This window comes from Pezoporus wallicus, unplaced genomic scaffold, assembly GCF_028554395.1.
Source record: "Pezoporus wallicus isolate ANWC-B61680 ecotype Strahan unplaced genomic scaffold, APGP_CSIRO_Pwel_v1 contig_6732, whole genome shotgun sequence".
Classification (NCBI taxonomy): Eukaryota; Metazoa; Chordata; class Aves; order Psittaciformes; family Psittacidae; genus Pezoporus; species Pezoporus wallicus.
In genome coordinates, this window is record NW_026638638.1 from 88,284 (window position 1) to 112,779 (window position 24,496).

Genomic DNA, 24,496 nt, shown 5'->3' on the forward strand with positions numbered 1-24,496 from the left:
AGCTGCATTTAACCAAGGCAACAATTCCCTTCTGTTTTAAGCACTTTGGAATTTACCAGGGACCTTGTCTGACTCCTGATTCCCCTCCCTTAATGTTTCCCGTCTTCTAAATTGGCACGTCGTCAACAGTACCTGCAGCCCAAGGAGTGGATGGCATGGCTTCCTGTCAGGCTGTCAACATAGCTATTTTAATCAGACAGGGATTTGTTCCTGAATGAAAGAAACCTCCCTCAGACCTCTTTCAAGTGAATGGTCTCCACAGAATTCCCAACCCAAGCTGTCGTGGGAAACTGGGTAAAAAAGTTTTAGAAATCAAGCTCTGGTCTCCAGCATGTTAGGATTTACAGAGTCAGATCCAGCATCAGTAAGGCCAGGAGAAGTTTGACTATGGACTCAGTGAGTGCAGGATTAAGCCCATTGCCACTCTGCTACCATGGTAACACAAACCTCAGAAATTTCTGAGGCGTTTCTGGTGTGCTGGACTCATTTCAAGCTTAAATTTGTAATAGTCTGTACAGCAAGTTTAAGATTTCTATTTAAGTTATAGTTGACTACCTTTTTTCCTAAAATGTATTAAATAAGATATATATTTACATTTTTAGATTGTGAGTTTGCAAATCCTCTTCCTTTTCATCTAGAAAAAATGACTGCTCAGCATAGAAGATGATTTCCCTTTGAGCAGCTTCTGTTTCTACCCTCATATTTGGAAAACACTGCTGCTGTTTAGTGAAGAACCCTCTGAGACATTCCGGCTTTCCAGGAGGTCAGAACTCCTTACCCTCTTTCTTCAGTCTTCTCCTGACACATCATCATATGAATGCTCCTGATGGGTTCCTTTAACATGTCTGTGTGTTTAGAAGCTGAGGATGAGGTGGAGTCAGTAATCTCACAGAATACTATAACAACACCATGTCAACATTTGAGTTTAGTCCTCTAAGTAAAACCTACTGCACTTCATATAGAAATGTAAGGTCTCTCTCAAAAAAGTGTGACCTTTAAGCAGGGTGTATTTCACTAGAATACCTGTTAAACATACTATCAAACGATTTCCATGGTTTTTCTGTAGAAAAGCAGAATGATATACTTGCACTACATTACTAAAAGTACTGTGTAAGAGAAATGTGATAGGCAAAGCATATTGATTAGGTCTAGGATGCTATGTGTTTTTGAAGTAGATCTGTGCTTAGAAACAATTCCTTTTGCTGTGAAGTCATTTTTCATTTAAAATCTCGATGGCTCCATTTGAATGCAACAGGGTTGTGAGTATGTCACCAACTGAGATTCTAAATATCTGGACCCATCCTGTGTTCTGCAGTCCATCTTGCTAGGTGCACTTACACAAGCTGGTTTTCTTATCCCTTGGTTCACATGTGCCTTGTTGAGTAGTTTCTCTTGGTACTAAGAGTAAGATTTTCAATAGCCATGTGGGCCTCACTGTGTTGGCCTGACTGAAAATACTGTAGTCACATAAAAGGTAATGTTTCTGCTGTTCAAAACCACAGAATTCCAAAATAGTTCTGCAGTAAGCGTCATTGTATTTGATTATTCAGGGAGATGAAATAAATGGTGTCTATCCCTGAAAGTTTACAGTATGGGAAAGTGCCAGTTTAGCCTATTCAGAAAATAAATAGCTTATTATTTCCTGGTCACTTTTTCATCCACATAATCCCTCTGAGAGAGCCTTTACCTGGCAGAGGACTGAAGAATAGCATAGCTAGGTCAGTGGGACTGACCAGACAGCCTAATTTGAGTGAGCCTGACCATGCAGTAGGTGTAGAACAAGCTTTGTTTCAACAGCTATATTAGGCTAAAGAACTCAGCTGGAGTTCCTGATTTTTCTTGGAAGACAGTCAAAGAACTCAATCTTCTGCTGAAAGAAAGCATACAATGGATACAACATCAGATTCCTGGTAGCCTGGACAAAAGCCACAAGCTGAAAAAAAAGCTTCATGACCATCTTCTCCATACAGTCTAAAGGAAGTGACAGGTTCAGGAACTTACTCATTTTCAGCCCCTGGAACACTGTGGGTCACAAGATGGATAATTAATGGGTGAAGCCAAGTGGCTGTCTCTAGATCCTTGAGAGTCCATGGGATCCACTGAAGTAACTTAGACGTTAGACTTGCTAAAAAAAATCCAAGTATGTATATTAAGAAATACATATATTTTTGAAATATATCTATTTTCTGTGCTGAACGGTCATACATATTGGGAAAGGTTGAAAACTGAAGGTAAAATTACAACTTTACAGTTTGAAGGGGGGCATGGAAGAGGAGGGCTCAAGACTTTAATAACTCAACTCAACAACCATCCCCAGAAATGTACACCAGAGTGCAGTCCTAGGTGACAGATAGTCTTTCACTGGCCTTTTTGTCACTTCTAACTTCTCTGATTCCACACATTTCTATGTCTTTTAAATAGAACAGGGTCTCTATCAATCTCTTGATCTGTTCTCCTGGCACACACAATGACAGTCTTATGTGCAGATGGAGCCAGGGGAGGTTTACCACCTTTTTTTTTTCCCCTAAAAACTATGTCCAAACTGCTTTTGAATTCACTACTTCTCCACCCCCATCATTCTGCTACCTCTTCCCATTTCTTTGCTGCTTACATTGCCTGACGTTTCTCCCACTTGTAAGATAGATGCTTTATGTTATAACATTTCTCATGCACTAAAGAAAGTGCTAAGTCAACCATTTACCAGCTGGAAGACCTAACCTTCCTCCAATTGGCACAGCCATCATATAATAGCCATCATGTTGACTTTAAGTATAGATTATTATTATTGAGCTTGTATTACCTTGGCTGTTTGCCCAGCATGTCCTTGATAACTCAGGGTCACAAAAAATGAGTAATACTCTGGTCCCACTCAGTAAGACACAGGATCAGCATGATAAAAATGGCTTTAGCATTCAAGAATCCTTTAAATTTGGCACTCCAGATTAAATTAAAAAATGGTTTAGATTGCTTTAAATGAATTATTGTTATTAACCCTTATTCTCTTTCTTGCCCCTTCCCAAGACTATTATTGATTCCCAGTTGCTTCTATGCAAAGAATATCCTTGTATAATGTTCTGTTTATTTAAGGAACTAACAAGTTTATGAAATTAATGGGATTCTGTAGGTAGCGGACAAAAGACAGCTGGGTAGATTTCTCCATGCACAAGTAGCTTGATACCTGCTTCTGAAATGGGAGCAATGCCAAGTAACACATTTTGGCTGTGCACTCTTGTGCAATCATTTCCCCACAGAATTACATTATTTTGGTGTGGAATGGCTTGTCATCCCTGAGCATGACCCTTTTATAATATTTCCTAGCCAACTGCTTGACATAGAGCTGGCTTTCCCAGATTTTTTCCTCTCGGTAATGATCTCTTTGGGTGTTTTCAAAATCACACTGTAATTTGTTCAGGTCAAAGTCACAGGTAAGTGGTGAAGCAAACAACAGTGAATTCAGAGAGTTCCAATATCACAAGTGTTCAACCACATGGGACATTGCTTATCCCAAGTAGAAGCTAAGCATACGGTGACTGAAGTGAGAAGAGAAAATGTGAAGTAAAAGCCTTTCTCATAGTTTTGTGTGTTTCTCTTTAGTTTAGAAACTAGGAACACAGAATTAAATACAGACTTACTTTTTGTATGTTAGATAATCGCAGTGGATGGGGGATCCCTGCTATAATCCGTTCATTGACCTGCCCTGGTACTAGCAGTAAATGACATAAAAGCCTGTACTGCAATCTCAGGATGGAAACTTCTGTTGTGTGAGTCTGGCAAAAAGACTTTTACACCCAATTATCACAGAGTGTGCTGCCTGGTTATGCCTGTGCTCAGTATCTCCCTCATTAAGTTTAGCCCTTCTTCCGGCCTGTGCCTCACTAATCAGAGCTAAGTAACATTAATCCTTTTCCTCCTCAGCCCTCTCCCACATAAAGATGTATGGGGGGTTGAGAACAGAGCTTGTATTTTCAAAACAAGGGCTCTCTCTTTTTGACGCTCATGCAGAAGAAGCTAAAGCTAGGAAAAATGGCATTATTTATCCATCTGTGACCTACCCATTTCCTCTTTCCCACTGCTAAAGCCAGTGTTACTTACATCATTTTCAGCACAATAAATTTCCATCATTTTCACAGATGCTCTCCCTCCTCTAGGGATTTTTCCATTGCAATTGGTACTATACGATTCTAACCACCTCTCCCTAAATTACATTACCTTCATTTGAAGCATTCCCATATAACAAAGTGCAGCTGTGATGCAATGTACCTTGGGTGAGTATTCTGAAGTGAATTCAAAGGTATGAGCATGACACTGCATTTGCTCTTTCTGCTTGCCACTGGCTGCCTTGTGAATAGCATGCTCATATTGTTTGCCAACTTGCAGAAAAGAAGCTGGTTTTATGAATGCCTACTGTGCACATACACAGACACAGTGAAATTTGGCAGACAGGAGCAAGTTATGACAGGTTGTCATCAAATTATTTGGTTATATTTTATACCAACAAGGATTTTTATACCATCCAGATTAGTTGGAAGGAGGATGAAGGAAGTATAAAATGCATTTTAGACAAGATTTTCATTTAAAAGTAACCAAGTTTGCTAATTCTAATGCCCAATCACAACCTCTATTTTTTCTTATTATTGGTTCCCTTCCAGCTTAGTGGTAATGAAAACAAAATAGTCTTGGCCAGCCATTTATGTGGAAGGAAATTATGAGCACATCATGTCTCACCAAAGCAATGGGTTCTGGTGTGATTTTTGTGCATGGTATAACTAGGCATCCCATCTAGTCAAGAAAACCGAGCTCTGGATGAAGCCAGAAGACACAGGGAATGAAATAAAGCTTATCAGGACCATGAATACCTAGAGGTTCCAGGCTGAGAGAACCATAGACCCGATCAGGATACTTTGATTTCCATTCAGAGCCTGTCCCTTCAGTCTGAGGTAGGTCCCAGGCTACTTTGGAAAAATGGGTGTTTTGGCTAGAGGGATTTGGAATGCAGATGTCTAGGTCATTTCTATTTACAATAATGCCTGCAGCTCACTGAGAGCATCTTTCTGTTTTTCTGAGTAGGTTTGTTCCAGTTAAGCCTGCTTCCAGTTTTCATATGTATTCTAAAATGTTCAGGTCTGTGAGTTTTTCACTTGGAATAGAATCTGCACAAAAGAATTAATGTTTGACTGGATTTCTGAAGCATAAGCTGTTTGCCAGGAAGTAACTACTTGCATTGCAAGTGCTTCCCCAGGAAGGTCAACTGACAGAGGTGTTTTTCACACTCCCCTCAAAACTACAGGTTTCTGCTTGTCCATTATGTGATGCTCTAAGGATTGAGGCTACACACGTTCATTTAATATTATAGTTCCCTCGTGATATCTTCACTTTCCTTAATGAGGACTGTGTTGCTGACTTGTTAGGAGCCTGAGGACTGAATCAAATTAACATAGCATGGAGGAGAAATTAACAGAGAGGGGAGCTCCTTGTGTGAAATGGAATGAGATCACTGATGGCCCTGTCTTCAATCTTCATTTTTGTATGTCAGACAAAATGTTAACAAAGATAATACAGAACACTGTTACTCAGAACTGCGATGCCCTTGTTTTTAATCAATAACCTGAATGACCAAAAGTAATTAATCTTTTGCTGTTCTAATTATATAATAAAGCAAGCATGATTTGATTGTGGGAAAGAAAAGGAAGGGGCATGGGTCTTGTCAAAATTACTGGGGAGAAACAACCCCAATGAGTAAAAGGATTGTATAGTTTTGCATGTGTCAGAAGTCACACTGTTGTGTTGGTAGGATAATGCTGTGCTTCTGCTAATATGCAATAAATCAGAATGCAGCTCTTTCCATAAAGCAAAACCTGGCAAGGGTCAGAGAAAGCAACAAAGGAATGCAGGAGAAAGAAAGCCAGGCAATGGATTCATGAAGTAAAGGGCATTTCAGTAGAGACCTCCATACTATGTTTTTCTTTAAAATTTTCCTTTGCAAAATATGGTTGATGAAATGCACCCTCTCTGCAGTGATTTTTGTCAGCCATACATACCACTATTTTACTGTCACAGAAGGTACTCAGAGAAACTGGGAGGGTGTATGAAATATATAGCCCATGTAATGTTTGTAAAGATCAACTTGCTGCAGTTTTGGCCTGTTAGTGGTTGTGGCTTGCTTGTGCAATGGTAGTGCCTAAAAGGGGCTGTAAGTGCTCACTGCAGGACATCTGCTCTGCAGTGGTAGTGGGGCAAGGTGCTGCTTCCACACAACCTTCATTTGTGGTTTCACTATGCAAAGTGAGTGAGTCATTGCTGACAGATCCAAGGAGCTGTAAGACCAGGCATGATTGGTGTGCTGACACTGATTCTTCTAGATAATGCTAGCTAATGGTTATTGCCAAATGTCTGTCTCACTCTCTTCTTTTTTCTTTGCAAAGTCTACCTCTCCACTTCTATGATTCTTCAGTGCTGGGAATGCTGGATGCAAAATCTTGCCTCAACCCCCTTCGAGGTGCCACATGCAGGATCATCTTCCCCTCCCTGATGGTGGTTATTACAACAAGAGGAGCTAATAAGGGACTAAGCCAGTCCACAGAAACCTGATAATTAACTCTGGGGCACACCTGGCTGTACCTTGTAGTGGTAAACAATTGCAGCAAATATACCCAAGATCAGCAAAAACCAGTTCCCTTTTATCTGGTTCTTGGCCTAAAGGCTAACGTTTTTGAATAAAGAAGCCCTGGCCATCGACATTTTTGTCCCAGTATAGTCAAAGATTAGTTTTGAAAGCACTCAGAGGCAGCCCAAGCTTGGGTTGGCTTTGGCAAGGTGCACGTGTGAGCATCAGTTCCCAGAGGGCGCTGCCATCTGCTGCTGGTGCACTGGGGACCTTCACTGCTGTTCCCCGGCAAATGGCTATGAAACCCTCGTGGTCAAGCCCTGCTTGGTTAAAGACACCTCACAGTCATAGGCCAGATAGACTTGTTTTGTTTCTTAAAGTTCCAAAGACACAATATACAAATACAAATATAAAGGCTTACAAGTCACATCCACAAACATAAGTTTGGGGGAGTGATGCTCTGTGAGAAGAAGTGCTAATTAGTGACACCTTCTGCTACAGAGCCCAGCAACAGATGGGTCTTACTGTAAATGAGTGGTTGGTCTGAAAGGACTATGCTCTGGGGAACCTGCAGGAGTTAGACAGATTTAGCTACACCAATTGGTAATAATCTGTGGACAATGAACACAGGAGCTAAGGTTTGTCAACTTACAGTATAGACAAAATGACAATAGGATATGCTTTGGAAAAGTGACTGCAAAGTTTTATCCTTTTTATTTCTTTTTGAACATTACCACGGTCAAGTTCTTCTCTTGACAGCATTGGAAGAGAATTGGACTAAAGAATTTTTCAGGTTCTGCCTCAGACCCTTTGTTAGATCTTAGTCAAGTCACTGACTCTTGTTGTACTTCATAACTTAAGGACACTAATATTTCAGTCCTTTCTATGTTCTTTACCTGTGAGTTGTCTGGCGCAAGCTCTTGGTCTGCATTTGTCATCCCTAGCCTTCAAGCAGTCAGAGAGGAAAAACAGCAAGTTGGAAATATTTTTGTTTAAAATCTCTGGTTAGAATACTTTCAATTTTCAAGCAGAATCTTGAAATCTACCAAGAAAATCAGACATTTTGTACAGACCCCTCTGCCCCCGGACTTTTCATTTTCTATCGGGAAAAAAATCCATTCTATTATCTGCAATCGCAAAGCCTGGTAGACATATTTCTGAGATGTGCGACTCCTGTATTAAAAACCAGAGAAGAATAGAGGTTAAAATAGGTCTTCCCTATTTCAGTGAATGCCTTAGACCCTCTGATGTTGGCTGTAACAACACAGAAGCTCTTTCCTGGGTGTTTCTTTTTGAGTGGCTCAGGTGGAGGGTTTCTGCTCAATGGGCTAAAACATTTCCTTCCTGTGGCACTCCGCTGAGCTTCCAGCTTCACATGAGTGTCCCCAGCACAGTCCTGGAGCCTGCAGGCTCTTGAAGGTTTAATGAGGCTTTTTTAGAAAGGAACCCCTCTGTAAATAGGCTTTCTTTACCTACAGTCTGTAATGAAATCACTCAAGAATCTGACTTTAGGAGACTTTTTGTCTCCACCAATTGCACAGTTAGGGAAGTTGAGGATGCAAAGAACTCAGTCTCAGGTCTGCTCTGTAGGAATAGCACCACATCCTCATCTTCCTTTTCTCTTTTGTATTTTTGAAGGATTGGGCAGTTTCTAGCTTCACTAATCTGCTTGTATCAACAGGGCCAGGTGGTAGGGACAGTTGTGCCAGAGTAGGACTGTGGCTGACCCAGGTGAATCCCTGAAAACATGCTCAAGAACTGGGGAGTAACAGTGCTCTGTGTACTCAAGCTGGTTTCTTGCAGAGCAAGCAGGTAAAGTCTGGGAAATTGCCACAGCTCCTCATTCTTTCGTTTTCCCCTAAAACATAGCTATCAAAACCGTAAGTGGACACTTGTATTTCGTGGGATGAGCCTTTATTGAAATACTTTACATTTAGTTCCTCCGCTCATGTAATTTCATCTTTTCAACGAGATAGATAGTGTACTTTGCATGGGAGTCTCTTGCTGGGTTCTCAAAGCCATTTTTAAGAAACAGTCCATGTAAGTACGATACTGAGGTAAAGGCTTAGGCCCAGGCTGCTGGAGGACAGCATCACAGCCCCGCCTGGGAAGTACTTGTGATCAACATAGTCTATGATAGTTGTCACAGCCAGCATAGTCTCCTCACATGTGGGCTGGATCTGGTCAGGGGGTAGAACAAATCCATGAGCACCCTTGTCTCTCAGTTCAAATGTGTAGGAGAAAGGAATGCCAATCATGTGAGCCCAGTCCCGCGAGGAGCCTGAGTTACTGTCTGTGAATTGAAAAACAAAGGGGAGCGATCTGTATTAAGCATTGTTGGAAATACTTTCTGCTATAGTTAATGCAAGATTATACTAGAAACCCTGAACTAAGCAATAATCACATATCACTGTGACATGGAGAGCAGAATTTCTAGGTGTTGCAATTCTTAATTATACTAAAAGTCTTCCATGGAGTTTCCTAAGTGAAACAATTCTTCATGAGATTCATGAGTTCCACAGATTCTGTGTTTTTAGCATTTTACTGTGACTAGTGTGGGATACAAGATGGATTTGCCATTTATCTGCTCTGGTACTTCATTTCCTACATTGGCATTGCCTGGAATTTCTTTGTGTATTTGTTGTTAAGCATAATGTTGGTCAAGCCAGAAAAATTTCTGCCTATTCCCTGTATCATTGTTCATATGCCTCACAAATCTTTTTTCTTAGCTATTTAATAAAAGTACAAACCCTAGCAAAATGCAGTCCTAGGCCTGGACAAGTTGCCTTATACATTGCTCATGCAGTAGGTGACTCTGAGACTGGCACAGACAGACACTGTGAATATGCAAAACCACATGGGTACTGGAGGCAACCACTTACTGTTCTAAGTGATAGACATGACTTACTGCTTACTGGGAAGATACTGGGTTTACCAGGTAGTGTCTAGGGCCTGCTGGTCCTCTCTCTACAGGCTGTCAACTAGTATCATCCGTGATGCTGTGTTTGTGATGTGACTACCAAGTCTATTAGGAACAAGGCTGAAACCAACATATTTCACACAGAACTGCAAGCAGCTGCCTTGTGATAATGTCTGAGGGAGTTACTACAGACCTGATTGGGATTTTAATTTTTGCTTGACTCCAGTGAAGACAAATAGGATTTTGGCTGCTGACTTCAGCAGGATCAGGATGATCTATCACAGATCTCCTTCTGGCCTCTATGATGTATCTGTGAGGAATTCATGTAGGAACTAGCTTCTGATCAATGCTTCCTTCTTTCCCTCAGTCAGCTTTATAATTTACAGTGTTATCTTCTATTAAAATGACTGCTGCTTAGATGATCCACTGAACCAGCCCATTAAATATTACTCAAAGAGAAAACTCAGCAAAACAATGCTTACTGATGCTTGTGACACAAAAATGACTCTTTTCTTTGAAAAAAACAGAACAATCAAAGGGAAACATAAAAAAACTTACATAAAATTAAAGAGGTTGATCCTACTTCATAGCTGGTCCCGTACTTTTCCATCAGGGCAGCAGCTGCTTTCTCTGCAACATACATCTGTAAATTCAAAATAAGAAAAGCATGGTCATCAGTGCCAGTACATTTAGCAATTATTTTGAGTGGACCAAAAGTTTTGCCTCTTTCAGTTTTACATTTACATGTGATCAACTTTAAGTTTTGATATTATTAATTCAAGACTAGCGAAATCCATTACAAACATTTGGGCAAATTGCTCTTGACTTTTTAAATGCAAATTATGCTAAAGTTTTAAAAGTTACTCTTTTATTAGGTAGAAAAGATACTTGCTTTGTTATAAAGCTAGAGGGCAGGATTCTGGAGAATCAGTCTCTGTGTTGTATAGCATACTGAAACTGGTGGCAGCACTGACCGATCTCACACTTGTTCTATTGCCGCACACTCTGTATCCCACCATCTTTAGAAACTGAGCCATAGACAGACTAAATGAATTCTCCAGTGACTCAGACAAAGTCCGAACCCAAAATGCCTTGTGCTCTTTACTAGTGCTGCAGCTAGTTCATAAATACATATATTAATGATTCAAATTAGAACACTTAGAAGCTGAGGGTTAGAAGTAAACAAGAAGTAGGTGTCTGCTTTGCTCCCATTCTCCTGGTGAGCCACATTTGAAATACTCTTTCTAGACACAATCGCTGACAACCATATATATGTAATGTGCTGAGATCCTAAAGCACTTAGGATCATGGTTTAGTTGTGGACTTGGCAGTTCTGGGTTAATGTCTGGATTTGATGATCTTAAAGATCTTTCCCAACCTAAATAAATCTGTGATTCTTGTACGCAATAAGAATTTGGTGCACTTCTCCGCTTGCGTTGCACTGCAGTAACCCTCTCTCTAATAGTTCAATTTTCCTGATTTAAGGTGAAGGATTAGGATTAATTCTGCAGCAAACAGGCCTTGCTGATACTGCGTGGAGCAACAGTACCTCTGGGAGGCAAGCCCCTGAGTCAGCCCAGCTCCTCTGAAGGAAAGGCAATGGGGCAGGTAGAGTTGTGTCACATGCTACTGCCTGTACTCATTCTCTACAAATGTAGACAATAAATGTTTTGCCCTACCAGTTCTTCACTGTTACTTGCAGGTTCAGTTGTGGAGCCATACGGAATGAGGATGTACTGTCCATAGGAGTGAATTGTTAAATAGCACAAAATGTCACTCTTCTTCTTTTCAATTAATTGAGCCACAGCTTTTGTCTCAGGCTCTGATTCTGGTCCAGATCCACAGAAGATGATACTGCTGCAGTTATAAGAAACACCAATACCTGGAGAGGAATACAAAAAATGAATCAAAGGAGAGGAAACAGTTCAGAGGAAACAGGGTAATCTACCTTAGAGAGTTAAGGCATGTGTTTATATGGGCAGGAAGACTAGATTGCTCAGTGGGACTTCAACAGTATACCCTGTTGGTAGCAACAAAAATTTGCTACAAGACTGAAATATTTAACTCACATTTACAGGCTGACTGCAACGAAAACACTTTGACACCACCACAGTACACCACCTGCCAGGGAGGCTCCTTGAAATTCATGGCAAACATAAATATTGGCTGTTAAGTGACTAACTCCTAACACTGCTACCTAGGAGCTGATGCTTGCTCCTGCCGTGAATTAGAGGTATAGTTATATAAGCAGCAATTTTCTGCTCACAAAAATAAATGTCAGTTGAAGGTCAATGATAATATTTTTACAAACCAGGTTTTTATTTTTACATCTGTTTTGATGACAACAAGATAAGTGTTTCTTTCTTACAGGTCTTCATCTTATTTCAGAGACTAGCTATTACTCTTGCTTTACATTTGTGTTGCTGATCTGAAATAGCTGGAACTTACTGCCCCAGGAGGAATTGAAGTTTCGGTTCAGATCTGTGCCATAGCAGGTGCCATTCATATATGGAGAACGATTTTTCCTCCATAAACGGTCCTAAACAAAAGTAACTTCAGTTACATTATAACAACTCAATGATCCATAGGGCCTGGTAATAATATGAAGTAAAGTCTCTTTTATTTTAGACCTCTGCATTCTGAGTAACTCTTGCATTGTAAGAGTACAACTCTGTATGAAAGGGTGATAAAGCTTAGTGATGGAACATTTTATCTACTACAGCCAGGCTGTCATCTTCCACAAGCCTGCTTGTACCTTGAAATGAGCCTTCCAAGCTTTAAAAGAAGTAGTATGCTTTTTATGAGTACTCAACTGCTTCTATCCGGTGCTGCACTTTTAAGAAAAATTTGGCATTGTGAGGGATACCTCTATGTCCAAGGGAAGATAGCTCAACTTCCGTTTGTTTCAGATTCAGGAAGATGAATACTTTCATTGTCAGCTTAACTTGCATGTTGCTCCTTGGTTCCCTGCTATATTCACTGCTGTACAGGTGTCCCTGCCCATGGCAGGGGGGTTGGAACTAGATGATCTTAAGGTCCTTTACAACCCGAACTATTCTATGATTCTATGATTCTATGACTCTGTACTTATTTCCCTGAGAGCTCACAGCACTGCCTGTATGAACTTCCTAGCTGAATTACCAATGAATCCATTTGCAATGTGTGGTTGTGTCCCAAACCTTCCGGGGAGCAAGCAGGATCCATACGGTGTTAGGCTGAGCTTGTTAGGCCATGCTAAGGTCCTGCATTAAAAAGTGTTTTGGCTGCACTCAGGAGCCTGCAAGTATGATGAGAGCTGCCGAAGACCAAGAGTTTGCATTATCCTCCATATCAGAAAAGGAAGATTGTTTGGGAGGGCACTTCTACTTCAAAACCAAATAGCCAAGTATTTCACCTATTTTCCCCCTGTCCCATGCTGCAAAGGTGCTTAGACCCATCTGCTAGTTGAGATCTCTTGCAGAGAATGACTGACTCCTCCAGACATGCTTAACCCCAGCAGCCAAGCCTTGAGCTGTTAGCAGAGAAGTCCATCCCCAGAAACCCAAAAGCAATTGATCCTGTGGTTTTGTCGTCTTTTCCCAAGGCTCATGACATTTGCCAGGAATTCCTAGCCCTGTAATCTCAAGCGACTGCTGATTTACTGGAAGCAACAAAATCTCTCTGCCAGGAGAGGATTTGTGTGAGTAATGATTCTGTCACTGTTCTATGTTTAAATATAATTGCTATGATTGTATCTAAAATTAACAAAACATGCTATGCACATCTAACTTTCCACCTAGTTCCTGGATTTTCATTCATTACTTACTTTTTCCCAGGAATAAATGTAGCCATCAATATTGAGGACTGGCAAGATGTAGAGGTCCAAATTCTGCAGAAATCTGCCTATGTTTGGGTCAGATTTGTAATTCTGAAGAATCTGAAAAGAAAAAAATACAGAGGATTGAGCAGAGAATCTAGTGGTAATCTGGAAAGAGCTAGTTTAGAACTATCATCAGGGGATCACCCACTACTGGGTATCACCATGGTATCCAAGATCACGTTGTTCCCCAGATATGTTGATACCATAGAATCATAGAATGGTTTGGGTTGGAAAGGACCTTAAGATCATCTAGTTCCAACTCTCCTGCCATGGGCAGAGACTCATGCTATATCCACCTGTTGCCATTTACAAAAGAACAGTGTATAGTGCACTTCAGACAGATATAGGTATGAAAGCTGCAAGATGGCATACCTGTGCACCAGGTACTTCCCATACGCATGGAACATTGCTATACCGTATTTCAGGGTTGCTTTGTTCAAGGGGGACTGTGGGTTTGTGGTGCAAAGCGGTTTGATCCAAAAACCACTCTGTGATATTGAGAGGTCGCTATCAAGATCAGTGTCTTTGAATCAATTCAGGTGGAGGAAACAATGAGGTAACAAATATTCTCCCACATCTCATCTTAAACTCTGATTAGAACTTAGGTCTCCGCAGGTATCTGTACTTTGTACTAATTTCGAAAATAATATTTTAATAGGAAAGCACAATTCTTGATACCAAAATAGAGAAGATAGCTGAAGTATCTGAAATTATATGGGGGTTTTTATTCTCTCAGTGGAAAAGCAAGGACTCACTTCTTTCACAAACCACTGGCAAAAAGCTGGAGTGATCCATTCTCTGGCATGAATCCCACAGTCCATCCAAATGATCTTTTTAGTTTTATCCGATGGTTGACTGATCTGAAAGAGTGTAAAAGTGATAATTTGGAAATCTGTTACATTAGAATAAAATAGCCTAGCGTAATATAGAGAGAAAATGATGTGTCTTGATATGTTATTAAGCCATCCGAGATTATTAGTAGTATTACAGACATCATTATGACTATCTCCTTTTCCTAATACCCCCCCTCTCTGTAGTATCACAGGGCAAGAGTTTGAGAGTGTCTGTTGAGCAGGAATGTCAATGAAACAGTTTCTTTTTCATTTATATTAGTCATTCACAGGACTGGTTGTTCTTACTTTGAGATTTATTTAATTGTTTTTAAGAAAGGGAAGCACAAAAAGGCAGGGAATCTAATTTTACACAGTGATAGGAACAGATTAGGCAATGACTAATACAATTATTAAGACTATGGTTTTTACTAGAATGTCCAATACAAAATGTCATGGAATACTCCGAGCAGAAAGGCTATATGCTGTAAGAGGTAATAGAAACAACAAAGCAAAACACTTTATCCTCACGCACAGCTGTTGCCAGGCCAATTTCAGCTTGATTTGTATTTCTAAGCAAGACTTCAGTTAAATTTGTTGTTTTCACTGTTTAATACCAATAACAAGGTTATAGTGATAATATATATGAAAATTGGCAAGTCTTACTTGTACTGTAGAGGACTAAAACCATCTCCTGTTATTTTAATGAATTGGGATGAACACTGTTTTAGGAAAAATCTGAATCCTGCCTTCTCCTGTGTACTTTTTTATGGAGATACCTTTTATTCATTTTAAGAAAGCTCCCCTCTTACCTGCAGATAATACATTGGTCGATTCTCGACTGTATTCCCCAGGTAGTGCTGAGTCACCAGCTCACTGTTGCTGTTCTGGATCTCAGTCATCCACCGATAAATCTAAATAGTCATAGATTGTGAGCTTCCTTCTTTTTCCACTACCATTTCCAGATTAAAGCATTTTCTTTTGCTTAGACAAGCAATATTAGAGCTTATTTCAACCTGTGGTATCACTTAACACTCATGGAAGGCCTTCCACTTGTCTCTGAGCAAAGGCATGGTTGTATCTCACTGGGTGTTAGAACATAACATCACTGCAATACCACACTGATACTCCATTCTGAATCTCATTCCACATGCTCATCCTATTGGGAATCTTTCTGTTGACTTCAACAGACAGGGAGCCACACTGTCAAATCTTCAAAATAGCACCACAGACTCTTCCCTGTCAGTACTGATTTTCTCCATCTGAGCTCAGCAGCAGTCATCCCCAATAGGTAGCTCAAACAAAACATGCATGAGGTTTGACTCTGCTTTTACACTTACTATGTGGGTAGGAGGGAGAATACCAGCATGGTCTGCATGTCTCCAGGCTTACCCTCTGATCTATGAAACACAGCACCAAGAAGTTTTCACGACCCACCCTTATGACATTATTCTCTCCTTAAGAGAGAATGTCAAAAACCTGTCCTTAAATTACTTCTTTCTACAGATCTCGCACTGTTCATCTCTTCTTCCTCAGCAGGATTACAGAGACCGCAATAGTCATTGCGCTTCATATTTGTCTCAGCATCAAACATACTAGGACTTAAACAAATAAATGCTAGAGATAATTATAAAGCATGATAAGGTAGAAAGGTAGCAAAGCAATCATCCAAACCCCAGATTATTATCTTCAAAACAGTATGGCTGCTTCATACAGAGCATTTAGATTTTGGTCAGGGAAGAACTGAGGATTTAATCAAAATCAGTTGCAAATTCATGTTCAATTCAACCAGGCCAAGATTCCAGTCAAAGAGTAAGGACCAATTCTGCAAAGAAGAAAGCTAGAAAGAGCTCCACTGACTTGAGCTGAGCTTTTCGCAATCACAAAGTTGCTTGTTGTGGCATTTGCAAAATAGAATCTACAAAGCAAGCAAGCAGTCTTGCATTCATCTTTACCTCTTCCATTGGGTGATATTGGGTATAGTTATAACCCTCTGGGACCTGCCTGGGGCTGCTCCTTTCCCTTGGCATGCTCTGATCCACAAGTTCCTGCACATCAGGTATTAGGATGCTGAGGGGAGAGGGAAGGGGAAGGTAGGAAAGAAACCAATCCCTAATAGTTACTGCAGAACTATCATGGTGGGTACATTGCTTACATCAACAAATGAAAGGATTTAGCCTCTTCTGTTGTGGACTGCCTAGCAAATTCACCGCCATCAGCATAATGATTACTTTCATGTCAGAGGAAGTTCAAAGTACTAAGATTTTTGCTGGATTTAAACAACAAAGTAGTAACTTTATCAGTTTTTTTTTTTTTTTAATTTTTAAGACTGACAATTTTATATATAAAAAGAAAGTGTTTAATATCTTTCTTTTCTACACCACTTGTACTTCTGGGCAAAACTCTAAAATACCACCTTTTGGGGAAAGGAGGGAAAAGCGAAAAATTTACCATTAGTGTTTCACTGTATTTTATGGAGACATTTTCAATTTGCAAAGACTTCACAGAAGTATCCATTGCAATTTGCCAGAATCAGGACAACCTCCCTCTTTTCCTTCAAAATGCTCTTTTTGCTTTTTTACCTACAAATGAGTTCAGAAATGAGTGTAGCACAGGTGTGATTCCATGATCAAGGGAGTCACTAAAACCTTTTCGTTGGCTTCAGGAGACTTTGGATCATACCCTGCGCTTTCTCAGCGCAATCAGGCCCTTGTAACACTGTTACAAATCTGTGCTCATTGTAACACTTGTGATAAGACAATTGCAAAGGCAGCTTAAACACTTGAACACTGTTGATTTCAACCACTGTAAATGCTAATGGACTATTCTGCTGACAGTAGCCCTGATTCACATTTCTGGAAATAAGAAACTTTTAAGAGTAGTTACAGCTGATTTTCACTCTAATCTTTGATGTTTATTCACATCTGAACTTCAAACTAAAATTCAGCCAGTGTAAATTCCCTTGAAATGCAGCCACACACGCAAAACGCCTTATCACAGTCTGGTGAATTGAAATCCCAGAGTCTGACGCAGTCAGAATATTGATGTCCTGATTATAATTTGTCATTTATGTCTCTCTCATTATATACGTAACTGGCATGTTACCTTCCTTGCATGTCAACTGACTTCTAAAAGGTGGTTCCTGCTTTGAATATGTTATAGGAACTTTAACTCTAACATTGCCATACTCATCTTACGCCCTTTTCAATACAAAGCCAAATTTCAGCTTCACTCTTGATTTATCCACCTATTTCTTTAGGTCCCTACACAATGTGGATACAGTTCTAGCCCTAAAGCAAGAAAAAGAGAAAAACCACGAACCACTAAGCTGCTAACTTGAGTTTAGTTTCTAAATTTTCACTAGAATCAGTTGTAACCGTCAGAATATGAAAACCCTTGATATAAATAAGAGGTTAAATATCTTCTGGAATGTTGCCTAAGTCCTGAATGTCTAAACCTGATGTTAGATAATTTGTACTGGCTTCCAACTCATCTCTCTCCATCTCTGGTTGTCAGGGCATCACACTTACTAAAAAGAATTAATGGGGAAAGATGTAGGATGTCAAGATCAACTTTAACACTTCACAGCTTTGAAGTGGCACCAATCATCCTTTAACTTATCTTTAACTGGTAAATATGTATGTGTATGTCCATAGGCTGTTTATCACCAGCCTTGAATGACTACAGGATTGTCTGTATGAAATATAGCTAGCTACTGGTTATCTGAAAAAGTAGATCTTATTTCAAGCCATTTGGCTTTATAAATACTCTTTGCATCTGGATTAGATGATCTTCTAGTTTAAAGTAGAAGCTGGCAGTCAGTGAAGATTTGTGGCTGGGTGGGTATAATAAAGCATCATGGGCCATTTGCAGCTCGTGGCTCCCAACTATGTGCACAATGGGCGGCTGACACTGCGACCTTTGTCCCAGGCTGGAATGTCTCTGTTTGGCTGGGTGGTACCAGGAAATTCTCACCAGCCTGGAGGGAGATAGGGGTAGGAAACTACAGCTTGAAAGAAACCGGCTGAATGTTCACTTTGTAAGGGCTCTTCTCCAAACCAAAGGAGCAACAAAAGACTAGAGAAGAGGAGAGCTACAGAGACTGCTTCTCTTCAGTGACACTAATTAGACCTTTGGGGACTCCAAAATAGAGAGGACCCTGTGTTCAAATATCACTGCTTTCCAAGAACAAAGCATTCTCCTGTAAGTAGTGGTTGTACCAGGTTTGGCTCCCTGACTTTAGGCTAAATAAAGAGTTGCACCTCTGAGCTTCGACCTCTGGCACTGAGAAAGCAACAGCAAGAAACAAGAGAGATTGGGCTGTCACAGATCCCAGTCCCAAATGCACAGCCCAGGCTAGTTGGAGGGGAATGTGCTTTTAAAACTCAAAGGTGTATATATAGCACCTGTGCATTGGGCAGGTCAAGGTAAGTCAGAGGCACTTGGAACAAAGGTTGGCTCCTCTCATCAGTACTTGCTGACTGTTCATTGGAAAGGGCTAGGTCATGTTGTGATAGGGAGGAATATTGCCAAAGCCAGCCTTTCCCATTGTGAAATTAGAGGTTGTACCTGTAAGAGATCATATGCTGATCTAAGCTGTCTTTCACCTCCTGCACCAGAGGGGCTGGGACCCTCACATGCAGGTCTTCTCCAGCCCCAATGTCTTCAGGTAGCAGAGGCTTCCACAAATCCAGCTGTGCAGAGAAGAAAGAAATTCACAGTCCAGTCAAGCCGGTTTTGGAATGAGAAAATGTATACAGTATGGAGTAGCTTCATATCAATAAATGGAAGAACTTTTCCTTCCAATTCTCCCCTTAACCATTCTCCAGCCGTAGTGTTTCTGTTGGCTCAGGCACCACCCATAAGAAGCAGCACCTTCACAGAGCCGTGCAAGGAAACTAACTTCTTTCCATAAAGAAGAGCAATTCCACCCTACAGTAAGAAAAGTTAGTTAAAGCTTTTTCAAATTTACTTTAACCTTCATTCTTGTCCAAAGTTACATGTAAATCTGTTCTGTACTCCAAGACCCCACTCTGCTTTTTGGGTACACATGGTTATTCTTACTTACCAGTAAACTGCTGCAAAGATGCTGAAGAAGCTGGACTTGCTGAAATGTTTCTGGCACAATATGCAAAACCTGATCCCTGGAAATTCAGCAGAGAGACAAGATCAGTTTTAATGTCTGTTAAAGTATCCATGATTCCATAAATCAAAAGGAGATATTTTGTTACGTAGAAGGAAGACAGAGCATGTAAATGAGTGCTCTTCCAAGAAAAACGTTTCTGAGTGATGAATTCCTGGAATGTTCTAGCTGCAAACAGGACTAAGTGATGTGAGTTTTCTGTTGCTTGAGTGTTAAGTCTACTTCCTTGCGAGTGGCAACTATTTATTCACCATTCTCCACTGAAATCAGCTGCTCACATGAGCTCTGGTTGTCAGGGCATCTGTATTTCTGCCTTTGCAGGACCAGAGCCAAAACAAAATCATTTGTAATATATAATAAACTATTTATTTTATAAGATGTTCCAGATAGATTTGGTGCTTTGCTCTTCTACTTCAGCATGCAAACCCATTAGATAATCATGGGAAATGAACATTGATAAGAGCTTGGGATGTTCAGGAACTACTTGTCATGAGAATAGTCAATTTATTCCATAAATAGTGACTAGTGTGCTCTCCAGACTTGCATATTCTTATCCAGTTTGCAGGAAACAAAAATTTCTAGTACAGGGTATATAATTTTATACTTCTAGCAAAGAAAGACATACAGATCCAGTGTCTGAGTGTGTATTTTTGTGAGGACCCATGAAACTTTAATTTACTACAGTCTTAATCTGAAAAAAATATTTAAAGTTTAGAAAGAACAACTTAAAATAGTTGGAAATGCAGAAAACCCAAATCTGTATCTTCTATTAAAATTCTCTTTGTAATTTTTTCAGTATTCCATCAGATCAACTTTCCAGGACTGACAGTAAGTGTGCCATTTCTAATGAAAGAGTTTCAGAATGAGGAGTGCATTTTGATGACTACATTACATCACTCAACAGTAAGACAGCAGTTATCCACTACTGATGTGATAGAATGGGGAACCCTAGAAGTGTTCCTATTTGTTAGCAACCAATTCCCAGTCTCCTTCACTGACTTCAATGAGCCTTGGAGTTTCCACAAAAGTACAAAAAAAGAACATTTTTACATGTTAAAGCTTTTGTAACAGAATTTCTTGTTGCAAAAGCCTTGCATGGCCATAGTCATTATGGCCATCAATATAATATGCTCTCATCATTTGAACTGCAACTGCTATCATTTGTGCTTCCATAAACAAATGTACAATTATCAGCTTAATATACATGCAAATAGAATTCACTATTCATTCACATTATCCACTGAAAAATAGGGGGATATGGGGCTTTTTTTACATCTCTTTTGAAAATATAACCTTTGTTGATAGAGAAACATAGAATTGATTGTTAAAATGGGCTGTTTACTACTGGTTCAGGAGATGCTGTTAGCATATAGGGCCTTCATATATGGGGCAAAATGATTACATTTGCATTGGTAACAGTTTGGTATAACAGCCATGATAACTTTGTAATAAACCTTGTAGATGCAGGATAAACATCTTAGCTAGGAGACCTTCTCAGCTGCAGTTCAGAGTTTATTCTTTCTAAATGCCTGGGCTTGCTTTGCTCTTTGTTTATCAGGAAAGGAAACAATATCCTGTAATATCTTTCTATCCTCATTGACATTATGTCTTCATTACACCAAATGAAAGAAATGCCAGACAGTCAGATTGCTGCCAGATGGCCAGCTCTTATTTACTGATAAACCTTTTACAATAGCCAGTGCGGAGACAAATCATTTTTAATAGTAAACTAAGATTAGAAAGCACACATTCATTTATGATTACGAACTAGGACTCTCAGTGGAGAACTGCAAAGTCAACTCATGTGACCATGTGAGAACAACAGTTTTTAAAATGCTGCAGTTAAGCTTTCTTACCAAGTTGAAGGACAGCCTTCCAGTATCTGAAGGGGGGCTATAAGGATGCTGGGGAGGGACTCTTCATTAGGGACTGTAGTGACAGGACAAGGGGTAATGGGTTCAAACTTAAACAGGGGAAGTTTAGATTGGATATAAAGAAATAGTTCTTTACTGTAAGGGTGGTGAGGCACTGGAATGGGTTGCCCAGGGAAGCTGTGAGTGCTCCATCCCTGGTGATGTTCAAGGCCAGGTTGGGCAGAGCCTTGGGTGGCATGGTTTAGTGCGAGGTGTCCTTGCCCATGGCAGGGCGATTGGAGCTAGATGATCTTAAGGTCCTTTCCAACCCTAACTGTTCTGTGATTCTATGACTGTTCTCAGCATAACCTGTATTTCCTTGGATGCTATAGATTGGATATTTCACTTAAGTTGTTGAACAGAGCAAATGACATCGAAAATGGGCTTTACTAATTATTTCATCTTTGTGCAGATGGTGCCTACCCAAAGTCACACTGACCACTCAAATTAAGAGTGTTTTTAAATGCCATACAAGTACTCAACAGGTTGAATCCTGGAGAGCAGTTAGAAACAAAAATGAACACTACATTACCAAGAATTCATTGAATTATATTCAGTGAAACCAACAGGCTCTGACTGCAACCCTCATACAAATCTAAAGACTAAATATTATCAAAGGAAAATAACACATTTTAAAGAGAGAAATAGTGACTCTGTATATTCTGCCAGGAGCTTTGTCAGGAGAATTGTTAAATGAGTATGCTACAAAAGAACTCCTTTGCAGTAGGTATTGCTTTATTTTTTCTCCTTTTAAAAGTTGTATTCTGGGGATATAATCAACCTAGAAGCATTCGGCACTTTTATCCAGGTACTTTCTCTGTTTACTTTAGAAAATGCTGTGTATAAAATTCTATGTGGATAGCTGGCTTCCACACTATATTTGTGCGCCTCCTGCAAATCCCAACTGCTGTAACCTATCTCTCTTTGTGAAGTTGAGGGTGGATGAAACAAAATAGCTTAGATAGGCAAACAGCATAATTTTATATCACTTATTTTCTTACAAAGCAGGACCAAGAGTGGAGAATAAAGCAAAACCAGACGTTTCATACTTTTCAAAACCCTTTAATCAGTAAAAAAATAGGATAATCTAATTCTCAGGACACCTTTGGGTAAGGATTGTCAGGACAAAATTCATTAGTTTTTTCAGTTATTGATACAGATTTCCAGCAGGGTTCAATGTCTAAGCTGCTTTTGAGACACCGTCTTTTTCACGTAACTTCAACTGTCTTTTATTAGAGGGTATAATTTTCCACAGCCATCCCCCACACTTTATACTGAGAAAAGGTATTCTATTCCTATGACATCTTATTTCAAAGTTCATTATGAAAGAGGCTAAGCCAAATGAATTTCAGCTAATGGAAGCAGAGCATCCTGAGGTGCATTTGAGGGGCATTCTGTGTCTCCTCCAGCTGCAGCCATATCTTTCTTGGCTTGGATTTGGTTCCCTCTTTCTTCATTTCTCATCTTTATGTTTTCTTTCCAAATCTTACAATGCTTACCACTTTGTAACCTTATCTCCAGCATTTAAATTCATAATTATTATTAATCTGACAGAGTTTGTGGGAATATCACTGCATGCACCATTGTTCATGATACCCCCTTCACACTCACCCTTCATATTGCAATTTCAAGCTGAGTTTTCCAGGCATTAGCATCCCCAGAGAAAAGATGACCCGAAGGAAAAGCCACATCTTTGTGCGCAGAACCCAGATGCAACAGTGCGGGACTAGAGATAAGAAGGACTGAGCATTTTATTTGTACAATCATAATATATAACCAGATTTCTCCTGGAAGGGAACCTGCCCTTGTTGAATCATTAACTTAACTTTTGAATAGTTCTGTTTTTTCTTGGTTCTACAAGCTCTCTTCCACATCCCAAAACATAATATGTACAAATAGCCCATTCTCACTGAAGCACTTCTAAGAAGATTTTTCTATATGTCACCTTCAAATCTTTGAAAATGTTATGTGACAGATTTGGTAGTCATTGGAGAAAATGTTACCTGCAAGGTCCACAACAACTAGTGAAGATTAGCTTATAAAAATCATAGGGATGGGAAGAACTTGAGAACAGCTCAAGTTCCTTCCTGCATTTGTGTCTTTGTGGATCACTTCTGCACCTCTTAAGTGCAGTTCTGCCATTTATCTAGCCAAAAAAAGGACATGAAAGTAACAACCTTCATTCCTGTAACGGGAAAGTTTGGGACATCAGAGTCTTATCTAAATCACTTTCAGTTGGAGCAGATCAGTCTCTGGCTATCAACTTTACACTGTCATAAGGAGTGGTTTTGTTAGTGGACTGGTTTGAATATTTAATTTCTTGCTTAGTTCATATATCAAGAGTAAACAGTTGAACTTCTGCTTAATAGGCTATAGTTAGACATATAGCACATTTCTTCAGAGAGAAATTGTTTCAGCTTCCCTCTTGGATTAAAGCTATCCCATGGTGATTTAATGCAGAAAATGGCATGAATTTGGGGTAGAGTCCAGGAAGTCAGTTTCTTTGTGTACACGTGCAATGGCCATTAACTATAATTATAGTATCTTTGTAAAAAGAAGTATGAAGTCCTCTTACATTACTACCAAGGCTGTCTTTCACCAAGGAAACAGGCAGCAGAACTGTCTCGGTATAAAAGAACAGCTTAACTGAAAGGTGTGTTCTCACTAAAGGAGGCTGTATGCAAGAGAATATGTTCTTCTTCACAAATCTCACCACCTTTCTTACCTTATTGCCATGCACTATAACCTGCTCAACAGCCTGAACCTGAAAACTGACTATTTCCCTCCATGTAGAGGAAGTCACCTGCAGTGACTTCCAGAAAAGCTGAAGGAAGTCCAGATTACATAGAGATCCATTTGTGAGGACTCAGAAAAAGAAACTCATGTTGGAAGACCATATTCCATATTGACACGCAGGACATCTTCTCAGATAACCTTTGCTTTTGCTTCCTTTGTCTTCACCACTGCTATGAGGTGGACTAATCTTTTGAAGTTTTCTGTAGTGTTGTCTGTGCCCTTTTACCAGAGCTGTCTTTGAGCTTGGGTTCAATCCCTTTACAGGGACTCAGAATATAGGAATAAGAAAAATGGAAGCATAGAGGAAAAAACCCAAAAGGCTTACTTTTTTTTTTCTCTTGCAAAAAGTATATGCACAAATAGAGAAAATCGTGATACACACTAAAATTCAACTCCAGCCTAAAGCTTACATCTCCACACTGAAAGCAGAA

At 39.9% G+C, this 24,496-nt stretch overlaps 1 protein-coding gene across 1 annotated transcript; it reads right to left on the minus strand.

Moving 5' to 3' along the window:
- Positions 1–8,628: 8,628 nt before the first annotated feature.
- Positions 8,629–22,960, minus strand: CPO (carboxypeptidase O). The gene is made up of 11 exons (XM_057411701.1): positions 22,881–22,960; positions 19,282–19,357; positions 18,783–18,907; positions 16,169–16,283; positions 15,026–15,127; positions 14,139–14,243; positions 13,330–13,440; positions 11,973–12,063; positions 11,204–11,406; positions 10,083–10,167; positions 8,629–8,897 (listed from the first exon to the last, which is right to left on the minus strand). Exons 1-11 carry the CDS (start codon positions 22,958–22,960, stop codon positions 8,629–8,631), a joined length of 1,362 nt encoding a protein of 453 aa, XP_057267684.1.
- Positions 22,961–24,496: the final 1,536 nt, after the last annotated feature.

Coding starts and splice junctions, on each gene's coding strand:
- CPO (XM_057411701.1), bottom strand. CDS start 22,960: ATGTGGCTTTTCCTTCGGGTCATCTTTTCTCTGGGGATGCTAATGCCT. Junction 18,908..19,281: donor ATCTTTGCAGCAGTTTACTG/GTAAGTAAGAAT, acceptor TTCTCTGCACAG/CTGGATTTGTGGAAGCCTCT. Junction 11,407..11,972: donor CTTCAATTCCTCCTGGGGCA/GTAAGTTCCAGC, acceptor ATTCCTCTCCAG/GTATTGGTGTTTCTTATAAC.